At 40.0% G+C, this 13,372-nt stretch overlaps 2 protein-coding genes across 2 annotated transcripts; both read right to left on the minus strand.

The window, feature by feature from the left end:
- Positions 1-4,295: 4,295 nt before the first annotated feature.
- Positions 4,296-7,998, minus strand: LOC138038012 (uncharacterized). The gene is made up of 2 exons (XM_068883835.1): positions 6,987-7,998; positions 4,296-5,665 (listed from the first exon to the last, which is right to left on the minus strand). The coding sequence occupies exons 1-2, from the start codon at positions 7,531-7,533 to the stop codon at positions 4,890-4,892; spliced, it is 1,323 nt and encodes a 440-aa protein (XP_068739936.1). The 5' UTR covers positions 7,534-7,998; the 3' UTR covers positions 4,296-4,889.
- Positions 7,999-8,510: 512 nt separating this feature from the next.
- LOC138038013 (uncharacterized) lies at positions 8,511-12,971 on the minus strand. The gene is made up of 3 exons (XM_068883836.1): positions 12,736-12,971; positions 11,726-12,335; positions 8,511-9,486 (listed from the first exon to the last, which is right to left on the minus strand). Exons 2-3 carry the CDS (start codon positions 12,225-12,227, stop codon positions 8,669-8,671), a joined length of 1,320 nt encoding a protein of 439 aa, XP_068739937.1. The 5' UTR covers positions 12,228-12,335; positions 12,736-12,971; the 3' UTR covers positions 8,511-8,668.
- Positions 12,972-13,372: the final 401 nt, after the last annotated feature.

Below are 13,372 nucleotides of genomic sequence, written 5' to 3' on the forward strand. Positions count from 1 at the left end.
TACTTACTTAGTCCAATCAAAATCTACGGATACAATCCAGGAATCAAATCAAAACTAGAAGAAATTACTCTTAGCGACACAAAGCGAGAGACCATGTGCACGCGCGAGCCACGATTGGTTTTAGTTTCACTTCTGATTGGCTGAAAAAGTGGCGGGAGAACTTTGAACCAATCACTGAGTGAAGAAATGCAAAACCAAAGTAATACTCTTATTACTTTAGACACTCCATTGAAAACAGCTATATGTCAAACCCCGTGGAAACGGATGCAACAACTCCCAGTTGTTGGGAGTTGTTGGTTCTGCAGATGTTATATAGATGGTGTTGTCAGTTGTGTGCAAACTAACGCAACAGTTCCCAAGAATGTAAGGACGTGCAGTGTATTATGGGGAGGATACGGCCCATATGACTTTGTAAACTTACAAAATTCGGCTGCCGTCTTCTTTTCAACATGTCAATTGCGTTGCTATCTCCGTGGAGACAACATGATGCAATGCGTGTGCGTGGCCAATGTTGGAAGAGCTGAACAAACGGATCCAATATTGTTGCGCCACGCTTCGGCGATCACGGAACAAAGAAATGTTGGTACGTTGTTGGCTCAAAAGTTTGACCAGTTTTAAACTTCGCGCAACAACTCGCGACAACACGCAACGAGATGCAACAGGGTGTGCAAAATAGAGCGCCAAGTTATGGTAACTTGGTAAAATATTTATGCTCTTTTTTACTCGTGGATATATCCACGAGTTTTGGTGAGGTTCTTTATGCAAATGCGTCACTCTTGCGTAACCGGAAGTTCGATCTAATAAGCCAATCAGGATGGATAATCACAACACAGTTAGAAAGCTGTGACTTCCTGTTCGCGTGGTTGTGCGCCGCCATTGCTGTATGTCGCTTTTATACTTACGGTAAGTGTTTGAGCACCTTCCGCTGCATTTAGAAGCAAGAAACGGAAGAATTAAAGAAATGGCTTTCTTCGAAGGTGAAGCAAAATATTCTGAACAAGTACAGATTGGTGCAATTCATTGTGCACCGCCTTTCACTGACCAACGCGAAGACTTTAATACGTGTAGAAATGGAATCGACAGGCACATGGTGGGAAGGCAGTGCCTGTTCATCCCCTAAGCTCACGGGGGATAAATAAATTCCATTTGGAAGGTGACTGTCATTTGGAGAGTAACATCGAAGCTATCACGAAGTTTTGCAAGCTATACCATCAAAGCCACATGAATACAACTCGAACAACATCCGTGAAATGAAAAACAGTGACGCAACCAAGCAATCCATGCTTCCAGACACTAGTACTTGTGTGGTGGATCATAATGAAGAACTGTTGAAAGACTCAGTCACTGATTATGTAACGAAAACTGATGAGAAATCCGTACCAATCTCCTGCGATAGAGCAAGGGCTGAGGCAGTACATGTACATGCTCTCCGGGACAGAGAACCTTCCAGGATTAATTCCTTACAAGAAAACGTCGAGCTTGTTTCAGAAAGACAAGGTTATTAGAAAGTGTATGGTGCATTATTTAAATAAGGACTGAGCTCTTCTGAGTTGAGAAAGTGTTTATCTCTTGCTTTTGGAAAATATTATATCTCTATACCTAGACCGCAACTCAGACATAACAATCTTCGAGAGTAGGAGATTCTAATCTTCATTTTTATCTTATTATCCGCAGGACTGCTAAACACAAGATCAATCTGCTACTACGCATTCGACAAAATTGAACCAACAAAATGAGAATTATTGTCTATCAAGAGAAAGCTATTGATATTGAATCGAACCCAGGCCCTGTTGCTCATGGAACGAGTACACATACAGCACAACTTACAGCACATACAATACTGAGAAATCCTTGTATAGTACTGTTGCAGGCTCGATTAGCTCAAAAAGGATTGAAGGCACTAGAATGTACCTCAGATGGTTCATGCTTCTTTTCTTCTGTTGCCCACCAGTTATACAATGATCTTTCCTGTCACATAAATGTCCGTGCTGCTGGAGTTGAATCCATCAGAAACAACCGTCAAAAATTTATTGGACCCATTACAGAGCAATTGTGCATTTGTTGTCACAGCAACATACATGGTGTGATGCACTTATTGTGCAAGCAGTTTGCGATGTATTAAATGTTTCTATACGTATAAATGAATCCATTGAGGGGTGGGCACCAGTAACTGTTATCAGTCATATAAGCGGACAACAGGGAACTACTGTGAACACTGGACATCTAGATGGAAGACACTATGTTTCAGCATTTCAGTTACATTATTACAATGACAGTATTTCAGGTTATGAAATCAGCGGTGTTACCAATGTCAACAATAATATTATTCAGAGCCTGGTAGTAATCGATTAATTAACGATGGCCAAAAATGATGTGAGTGTCCGTAATAATTTCTACATTTAGCAGTGGCAAAAAAGAGCTTATATGAGAGAATCTATCAAGCGGAAGAGACAAAATCACTTGAAGAGTTCAGAAAAAAGAAAAACAATGCAAAACGCCAAAACAGATCTGAAATATTAAAGCAGCAAGGGAATAGGAAAAGAAAAGCAATCAAGAACATATCAGGGACCTAAACAGAAAAGCATAAAACCATAAAAATATTTTAAGGAAAGCTATGCAGAGCTTAAGGCTAAACCAAACTGAAATTTGTCAAGGTCAAGACTCTATTAAACATTCCATGTCAAAAGTGATTCAGTCTTTTTCGTGATAAGATAACACAGGGCCCTGAATATAATGCACTTGTTGTGATCAGTTATGGTTCAGATCATCTGTTTCTAAGTGTAACAGTATCAAATATAGTGATAGATATTCGCAAGGTTTGTTGGAGGAATGTATAACTGGCACAAAAAGTGTTAATATTACTGAATGGATCTGTTCTACTTGCTAAACCTGATGACATTAACAATATGACCTGGCAACAAAAATCAGACATTATTCAAAATTACCCTGTCATCTGTGCAACGAACTTTGAACACATGGTACAGCTCTTTATAGAGGATGTGTTAACGAGTAATCTTATTCCTATCGGAGAAATAGTATACTTATTTCACAGGGTTAAATTCCAGCAAAGGGGATTACCTAACGTACATGCATTATTTTGGGTATCTAGTTGCATATGAGAGCCCACCGTGCTGTTACACAATTATCCAACTATCAATGCTAATGCATAAAGAAAACTTCAGCCTGTCAATTTTAAACAATCGCGGTAACTTTCATATCCACGAGTAACGACAGTGGCACTTTGATTGTAATTCTTTTCCAATATTAAAAAGTGCGTGCTGATTGCCTAAAAAAAAAGCATTCTAATGGAGTAATTGATTAGGAGTTCTCATTGGTATGCCAGTTATTATGGAGCCCCAAAGTGGACATAAAATGCTAATTGCAATAAATGCTTTCTAATTTACAAATGGGAAAAGTCTTTGCAGTTCGTGATTCATAGTCATAGGTGGAGCGGCTGATTGTGATTCGCTCACCTCGCTATTTGCGCCAGTGGCCGGACGATTAAGACCTGTATTTGACGTCAATTAGCAGGGTTTTTTTTTTCAGCGTGTAAATTTTGAAAAGGGAATAACTGGCATAGCAATGAGAACTCGTTGTTTTTTCGCAATCAGGACGTAATCTTTTATGGATTGCAACTCCTAATAAATTTCCCCATTAGCAATCAGCATGCATTTTTTAACATTGGAAAAAAAATACAAAAAATAAGTATAAATATTTTATCAAGTTACCAGTTGTAATTTTAGGACAAAACTCTTGAGTTGAGAACTAGAAAGCATTTTCTTCAGCTAACGTTTCGACCTCGTTTCCAGGGTCTCTCTCCTCTGCCTCCATTGTCGTTTCTCCTCAACGACAAAAGGAGGCAGACAAGAGAGACCCTGGGAACGAGTTTGTTAGCATTTATGTCCACTTTGGCGTTCCATGCAAACGGACGCAGCATCAGAGTTTTCTTGTTCAATGGCTTGAGTCTCCTGTAGCTCAGTATAACAGGTACCTATGATCTGAATTAAAGATTTAAAACTTTTTAAAGTGCAATCGTTCTTGAACTTCTTGATACCACTTGTTCTTCAATCGTTTTTGAACTACTTGATGCCATTAGTGGCAAGAAAAGTGAAACTATGTTCATAAACATTCTACTTTCAGTATAATTTTACGAGATTTAAAAAAAAAATTCGCGTTTTATATTACTGTCACATCAGAAGGTGTCAATTTTGCCAGATCTCATAATTTAAACCAGTAAGACCAGAGCGTGTTTCGGAACATTGCATTTTATAATTCAACAACAGGTCATTAGCGAATTCACTATACACAAATGCATTGATTCACATAACATAGTTATAACATCATGATCAATCTTAACTATGACTAAATATGGCGCAAGCCGAAATACGGAAAAATTTGAAAAACAAACTTCACGATACTCTTCTTCCTTTTGATATTACAAAAAGCGACTAAAAAATAAAACAAATTCTGCATTTTTTCGATAAAACAAAATTAATTCTTTTAAATGAAAAAGTAAGCCAGATATCTCGTTATTTTGCAGGGTTCGTCTTAACAACTGATTTACCGCTCTTGGCCAACAGAATAGGAGTTTTGTCAGCACACAATGCGAATATTGTGTAAAGGCGTGCAATCTGTGATAGTAACCACACCCGAATTTATTTTGGACCAAACTGGCAAATCCTTTCCCATTACTGCCTCTCTCAATCTCAGTTCCACGTATGAAAGAGCCACCTGTAGGTCGTTCCTCCTAAATGCAGAGTTTTACTAGCGAATGAAGTTGTTTTTATATTTAGACAGAATCTGTTAATATTAATCTTAAATCAGCAGCCCTGTCGCCTCCATAGACTATTCCCAATCCCCAATCCTATTCCCATGTCTACTTCTTTTCATCAGCAGCCAATAGTTTGATTCCAGCCACTGAATGGCCTCGTAAAACAGTAATCCCCTACATCTGAGACGAGCAGACAGTGATCTCTGATGGCAGGCTCCATAAGAAGTCCCACAACACCGGCGATGAAAGTTCCACCCCCCATTCCGATGGTAGCGAACCCCATGGCAAATTCCTTAATCCTAGCATCAGTCTCAGAAACCACGACAAAGGCGTTCGTGAAAGCCGCGCCCGCTTCTAGGCCAGCGGCAAAAATTAATACAAAAACAATCCACACGTTATGTAAGAACCTGTACCACGCAGCCAATGTGAAAAATACTAACTGTCCGAACAGGATGAGAGACAAAATCCATATTCTCCGGATAGCAAATACATTAACAAGACTAGGTTTCAATGAAGCAATAACAGCAAGATACGACCTCGCTATAAATTCACCGCTGAGAAAAATAAAAATGTAATATCTGTAATGAACTCTCGGGGGAAAGGGTGCATTTGGAAAAGCCATTGTTGTGATGACAGCTTGGATGATGACGTATTCGCTAACGTAACAAACAAAAAGAGCGAAAACCAACGGAAGTATTTTTCCAGCAGCCGAAATCTTCTCCTTCCAGCTTAAAGTTGCATCCGAGTGTGTCCTTTCTTTTAAGTCTAATTCAATGCGGGTTTTTGAGGAATGTCTTTTGTCCATAATGGCGTAGAATAACAAGTAGAGAAGAGGAGATCCTGCCATTATCATCATTGCGTTATTTGGCGACACACAGCTCCATGTCGTTAGACCTAAAATATAAAAATATGCATTCAATAATCACCGGAATCGCTTGCAACTCGGGGAAGCTGCAAGTTAAAAGGTGTTTTTGAAAACGAGATCCCCTCCGTCAAACAAAATTTGCCTTGAAAAGCAGGAGTGAAAACAATGTTTCTACAAACTCGGAGCCCAGCTTTTTGTCTTTTTCTCCCATATCGTCAGCGACAAGGAAGAATCTCTTGATTGAAATTTCACTTTTTTTATCGCCTTTGAAAGACAGGAAAAGTGGTCATACTTTGATCCATAACTGAGCAATGAAGGGGAATGGGTTCAATACCGGATTGACGTCACAAATTAATTCAAAGGACTATAATCAAGAGATGGTTTTCAATCACGTGATGAGACGGCCATGTTGGTGTACAAAACAATAGCAAATTATGGCTCATGTTTTGCATTATAATAGAGTCAAATTCCCAAAAGACGTTTTTCTCTATTGTTCTGTACACCAACATGGTCGCTGTGACGTCTGGTGAAAACCATCTATTGGCCACTTCGGAAAATACCATAATACTCTTTGTTTGTCCCCCCCAAATTTTGCATAAGCATTGTTTCCAGTTTCTCTTGGGACTTACAACGCTCCCAAGAGAAAACAAAACCAATGCTAACGCAAGATTTGGGAGGACAAACAAAGAGTATTATGGTATTTTCCAAAGTGGCCCATGCCGCAAGCAGTCTGTGACGTCAGGGAATTGTGGACTGTTGTTCACGCGAGTGAAAACCAAGAATACGAGGGCAAAGAGAAGGCAGAGTGATTCAGTGCTTATATAGGGTGCTTGCCTTGAGATCCCGAGATCCCGGGTTCATGACCCGCTCTGACCACTCGTTGAATTTGATCCTGGTTGTCCCTGGTTCAATTTCCCAGCTGCACTTGTGAATAGCCAACTGGTTTGCCTCCGGCCAGTTGGGATTCTTAACAGTTGTTGTTGTTATTCTGATCCGTCGTTTCATTGGCCCTGAAAAGCCCCTAGGGGGAGCGATCAATAGGCCAGTTTCGTATTCTAACGGTTGGACTGGATATAGCATAAAATGCAGGCTAATGCGGGCAAATTAATTTGCATTTGAAAAGATTTGTCCGCATTCGCCTCCATTCCATGCTAGATCCAGTCCAGCCGTGAGAATTCGAAAATGGTCTATTAGGTATGTATTGTATTGTATTGTAATTTAGATACCTAAGAAAAACTTGAGGAATGTACAATCTACAATTACGATTTGATTTTCTCAAGAAAGGAAAACAGACACAAAAACCCTTCGCGACATATGCACCAATGTCTTACAATTAAGAAAAATTATTACCTGTATAATACAAAGGACCTAGTATAAATCCTGAGCCTGTACCAGCGGAATATGCAGCAACTGTCACTTTCTCGTAATAAGCCGTAAGGGTAAAAAATGAAACCTCCCCAATGCCAGCTCCGAGGGAAGTTGTACAGATTCCCACTAACTTGAGATAGACTTCTTTAGCGTAGACAATTATAAACAGACCTGCTGTAAAAAGTGCATAAATCGCCACTATCCGCAATGCGTAAGGCACCTTGTGTATAAAATACGGTGCAATCATTGTCACTAGAAAATAAGGTCCTACGTTTGTCACCAACACAGCCGCGGTAGGAATAAATGTACCAGCTAATATGTCCTGTGCGCCCGAGATTATTACCGAATAAACTGTATAAATAAGCGCGCCGAACGCGTAAAAAGCAACGAGGTTCTTCATGTGTTCTTTCTTAGTGGTGTCTGGTCGTGTTTCCTTAGATTCGCTTTGCTCATCAGCTAGTATTTCCTGGTCTTTTAAATTTGTTGTCTTTTCTTCTTCAGTCTCGCCTATAGCCGAAGGAGCATCCATTTTAAGTCACTGACCTCGGTAGATTATCGGCGATAATGACGACAAGATCTTCGCAAAATAACTTCTGATCCCTTTACTTGATAATCGAGTTGACTTTGTCAAGAATCAAAGTGAAACAGCGCACGGATTTCTCACGAAAAAGTTGACAATGCTTGAAAGAAAGGGCCTCTCACGTCATGTCTCCATATTCGTCAGTGAAATTTTGATTATTTTGAAGCACGATTCGTGTACTTACGTTATTCAACCTGGTGGTCGCAATGAAGCGAGCCAAACAAGTGATTAATCTAAACAAGTCGTGATGGCAGTGGGTCTTCTGTCAGAAAATCATCTTTGCTTCCAGTGTTCCTGTCTCGGCTGGCTGGAAGTTGAAACAGGAAGGTTCTCTCTCGGCTACGTTACGAGGACAACAAGGAAAGAACCAGCGGTAGATGACAAATTATCTAATATTTCTTTAAAAATTTCCGATCATAATTGACGTCTTACACGCAAAAAACAAAACGAAGCAATGACGGTCTGAACAGGTGGCCGCTCAGTCCACCAGTTGTTAGGGAAGTCCACAAACGGAAGAGAAATCTTCTTCTTGTAGTTTGCCCAACAGCAAGCGGTTTTTTTTTGTTGAGATAATCTCCTCACCAAGATTGAGCAAGTTGTACTGATTCTTCGACGAAATCTCGCTTTAACTAGGTTAATTTTTTTTTTTTAATTTGTCGCCTTATGAAAGCTTGGACTTTTGATAAGATGATATCACAATATGCATTGCAATGCAAAGCAGTATATTGTGTCATCTCGATCGCAACATATACACACGCCTCCGATTAGCACGGCCTTGGAGCAAACAAATGCCAGGTTCGCAGTCTTTGCGTAAATTTTATTAGCAAAAGACAAAAGAAAATGTGTTAAAGGATTTTGCAAACAAAAATTCTTTACGTTAGGTGGATTTCAACTACACAACACATGGAAGCTAATTGTCTTTCTCTTTATTCACTTTTAAGAACAGAATTTATTCTTCATTCAATTTATACCTCGCGCAATTCATTCGTTGTACAATTTTTTTGCATTGTAACGGGTTGTACGCTTATTGGTTCGTACTTTTTACTTTTATTTGTTACAATTGTTTGTTTCAACTACAAAACGCCTATTTGCATCCTCGACCAGCCTGAGATCGAGTAAAACAGAAGCTGCCATTGGTCTCCACAGTTAAACAATGATGACGTAGCCAAGGCTCGAAAAGCAGTCCTAGGAGGCCAGCTGTAATTGCTCCAGCCCCAGTCGCTGCAGAAGCGTATCCTAAAACAAATTCTCTGGACTTTGGCTCCTCGATTTCGGAATAAATCGCTAGCATATTCACGTACATGACACCAATTATGAGGCCACCAATGAAAGCGAAAACTAAAACTATTGTGATGTCAGTTAAAAAGCGGTACCAAGCCGCAAACAGAAAGAAAACTAAAATAGACATCTCCGCCGCTGCGAGGAACCATATCTTGTGGATGACAAGCTTTGGAGCCAAGCTCGGCATCAGATATGACAGCACGATTAAATACGATCTACCAAATAGTTCGCCAAAAAGAAAAATGAAGATGTAATACTGGTAATGATCTCGAGGAGGAAAAGGCGCGCTTGGGAAAGCGATTGTTGTGATGACAGATTGAATGATAAGATATTCTGCAATCCACGCGCTGATTATAGAGAAAATGATCGGGCAGACTGTTTTCATGGCACTCAACTTTTCCTTCCAAGTCAAATGGTCGGCGTCCTTGAGCTCTGCTATAGGTCTGTCCTCATCAATGGGCGAATATTGGATATCTTTGCGAGTAATCCCGGTGGTTCTGGGATTTATTCCCTGCGAATGTTTTCTTTCCATAAGTGAGTAGAAAATCAACAGCAATACCAAACTCGACGCCATAATGGACATGGCAACTGCTGGAGAGACACACGCCCAAGTTGTCATGGCTGGGTAACAGGAAAAAGAAAAGAGATTCGGTCATTCATTACGTATTTTCGCTATTCTCCCTTTACCACAGATACCCCGGGACAATCCGGGACCTACAACCAACCGTCTAAATTTAACACAGCTTTCCGGTTAAGTTACATACATCCCCATTAGGGCTTTTAAGGGCCAATGAAACACAATACAGAACAGAACATTCCACGTGAAACGTTTGACCTTAATGCTGCGAAGTTTAAAAGCGGAGCGATGAGATTTTCTGGGGGGAACTTTCTCCGGCCCTGGAGCCCTTTCAAAACAAGGATTCCTCCCTTGGCCTTCTATTTTTAGGAACAGTAAACGGCGAACTCAAAACCCTTCAAAATCGCTCAAAAAACCGCTTTTGAGGCAAAAGGACGACGCTGTACCACAGGTAAGGTAATTCAACTATTATTTAACATTGATTGATATACATACTTAGCGATATATTGTTATAGGTGAAGCAAACGGTAAATCCAGTACATTTACTATAAAATAACAATCGGTTACACACACACACACATTGTGTGGGTACCCTGAAGTCAAATGTACAGCGGCATTAAACAAGAACCGACGACGATTTGAATCTAAAGGTGCGTTTCTTTGGGAGAATCCAAGATAGGAGGGTCTGAATGAGGGGGTCCACATGTCGGTTGTCGGTTAAAATTTCAGTACTGTGTCGGTTGTCGGTTAAAAGGTTCGACCTTTGTCGGTTGTCGGTAAATCCCAGTTAATTATTTTGTCGCCAGTCGGTAATTTTTTCATCGTTATGTCCGTAGTCAGTAATATTTTGTAGCTCTTTGTCGCTACTCGGTTAACCCCATTTACACCCTCAGATAGGATTTATGATCTCAGATCACACGGATACTTCGTTCCGAAAGAAACGAAGAATCCGAAAACGGATTTTTTCTGCGGTGACAGCCCACTTTGAGCCAGTTATGATTAATGTAATTTGTATCAAATTGAAGTTGTGCGAGAAATTTACGACTTTCTATACATTTTGGGTACAGCGAATGAAAAATTAGCACTGAAAACTCACCTTGATTGCTCGCCATGATTCATGCAAATGAAAAAAATGTGTACTTTCACAAGACTACCGCTGGCCAAACGTAGATCCGTCTCCCAAAGAAACGAAAGGATGATGAATCCTAAAAATCCGGATTCAGATTTGATCTACTGAATCCACTCGGAGAGTAGAATTTTCGGATCAATAATCCACTTTCGGATTTTAGTAAAGAAACGCAAAATCCGCTTTTGGATTACAATAATCCGGATTTGGATTTTCCCAAAGAAACGCAACCGAAATTTCGAAGGTCTGAGAGAGCGATCACTGAAATGAGGTTACCAAATTTTCGATGCTAAAGACGAGCTCCTGCTTTCACAACAATTAAGCGCTAACGTGTTGAAAGTGCCACCTTTTTTCAAATTTGTTACAACACAAAGTGTTGGAGAACAAAGGGGCCCTCCGGGGGCTGCTTTTTGATCCCTAAATTTGTTTTAAATTGTTTTTGTTCCCTTGTTCCCTAAAATATTTTGACATTGTTCCCCCGTTCAAATTAGCCGTTTTCTTTTGTTCCTCAAAACCCCCAGGGAGGGCCTCAACTTCCCACATGTTTTGTACAACCCAACTTGCAAAACCGTACGATGTGTTTGACAAAATTAAATGTGTGAAGACTATTTTTTTTAGAACTGAAATCTATTTGGCAGGAAAATGTTGAGATGCCTGATAGTTTTCCTTTATTCTTGAGAAGAAATTAGGCAGAGTTATATTGTCACGATTAACAAATGCGAAAATTTGAAATCGATATCAGCTGTCTTGTGGTATAAACTTATTTAAATTAATGTAGATGTTTCTATGTATTCTCTAGTCGACGCTGCAAATGTGATAATTACACAAGAATACAGAGTCCAAAAAAGAATTCTGCCTTAAACTCGTGCCTTGCCAAAAAAAGTCTTCCCATAATAAAAAAAATATAGTCACTTGCTTTCTCAGAATAGGATGGGGATTTGCGAACAGATCCAAATGATCAAGTTGATGAAAATACCACGGATAATTTTAGATTAAAATTTCTTGATGAAGTATATGGATCAGTCGTCAGGCAAAAAATTATCAGCGGGTTTCTTGATTTTGTGTGTAAAATGTGATTGGGCATAATAATCATTTCGCCTCGTTTATCAACTCAGATAGGGTTTGAATTATACTTTTCTTAACAAAATCTACAATACCTGTATAATAGAGTGGTGATAATGATATTCCTGTGCCAGTACCGGCTGAGAAAGCGATAACCGCCGTTTCATGGTAGAAGGAAGTCATAGCAATGAAGGAAAGCTCGCCCAAGCCAAAACCAAACGAAGAGAGCGACACTCCTAACAGTTTTGTCTCGACGTGCTTGGTAGCGATGACCAGTGTGAGTCCAGAGGCCTCCAGAAAAAATATCGCCAGAACTCGAGGAAAATACGGGATTTTTTGAATGAAGTAAGGCGTTACCACGGTAATTATAAAGTAAGGTCCAACGTTTGCAATTAACACAGCCGATGTGGGGACATAAGTCCCGGCAAGAATATCCTGAGCGCCTGATATTATGAGCGAATAAATGGCATATATCAGGAAGCCGAACACGTAGAAGGCAATCACAGTTATCGTCTTCTCCTTCGGTCGACAATTCGAGGATTCTTCGGCAAACAAAGTCATTGCCTTTGATTCCTCGTTTTCCTCTGATCCTATCATTGTTATATATCTATTGTACGTAAGACCGAAATTTCAGTAAAATCACAAGGTTTCCCTTTGAGTAGAAGTTTGCTATCAGCCGATCTTTGATCCGAAAACTGTCACCACCTATAAAAAGCGATAGATATGAAGGGTTAGCGAGGCATATTCAAATATCTCGAAAGCACACGAAGCACGTGTTACTTGCTAGCATCCACCAATCATCGATGAATGCATCAAGAAAAAGATGCCATTTGGGATTCAGATTTTAGAAAACAAAACCCTTAGTATGTGATAAAAATCAGCCACAGTTTAGCGGGTTTTGACATCTTGGCGTGAAAGGCTTTTCATAACTGGCTTTTGTGAGCATATCAAAGGTTCAACGCATGCGGCGCTACGTGTTCGCACGACCAATCCTTTGAATCTTCAAGCTCTCTATGAAAAGAAAATTTGTTTCTCAAATTAATGACAGTTACTTCTGGTAAACGTGATCAGTACAAGTCAGTTTGTACCATTAACAATGCAATACCTGTAAGTTATTTAAATCATCTGTCAAAGCCACCTGCGTCAGACATCTCATATAAAATCAGATCCTAAGGAGATTTCAGGCCTTTACCGCGTTTTAAGTTTATTCGCAACGAACTTTGTTGGCATCTCTCACAATTGCGACACCTTGTAACAAAATTACCTTCCTGTGAAAGTGTTGAGGTGTAGAACTGGCTCTCGCTGCCGAGGGATTCAGATGGCTGACTTTTTGCCCCGATACCTTTGTCTTCCATGATGATGAACAGTAGCAGTTTTTCGAACTGCATCAAATTGTCACACCACCCTAACCCTACAAAGAACCGCCCTCCCCCCTCCCCTCTTTTAGGATCTGCACCATTACAGACTGAGAACATTTTATTCAAGTTCGAGCCTTTACAAGAGAACCGTGTGACCTCCTCAAGTACTAGACTGCACCGGTAGAATGAGCTCCAAGTACTGACTCGGTTTAGTTCTATACCGGAATAAGTTGTGCTTGTGAAATATTGAACCTCCAAAGGAAAAAGGTTAAATTCTCTTTAGGTTTAAAGTTGCACTAGAATTTCTTAAAAAGCACTCCGGATGATGCGTTCTGCTCAAGCGAGACGTTTTCAATAGTTCCTTTCTTTCAACAATTTGCCGTT

Source organism: Montipora capricornis, chromosome 2 (genome assembly GCF_036669925.1).
Source record: "Montipora capricornis isolate CH-2021 chromosome 2, ASM3666992v2, whole genome shotgun sequence".
NCBI lineage: Eukaryota > Metazoa > Cnidaria > Anthozoa > Scleractinia > Acroporidae > Montipora > Montipora capricornis.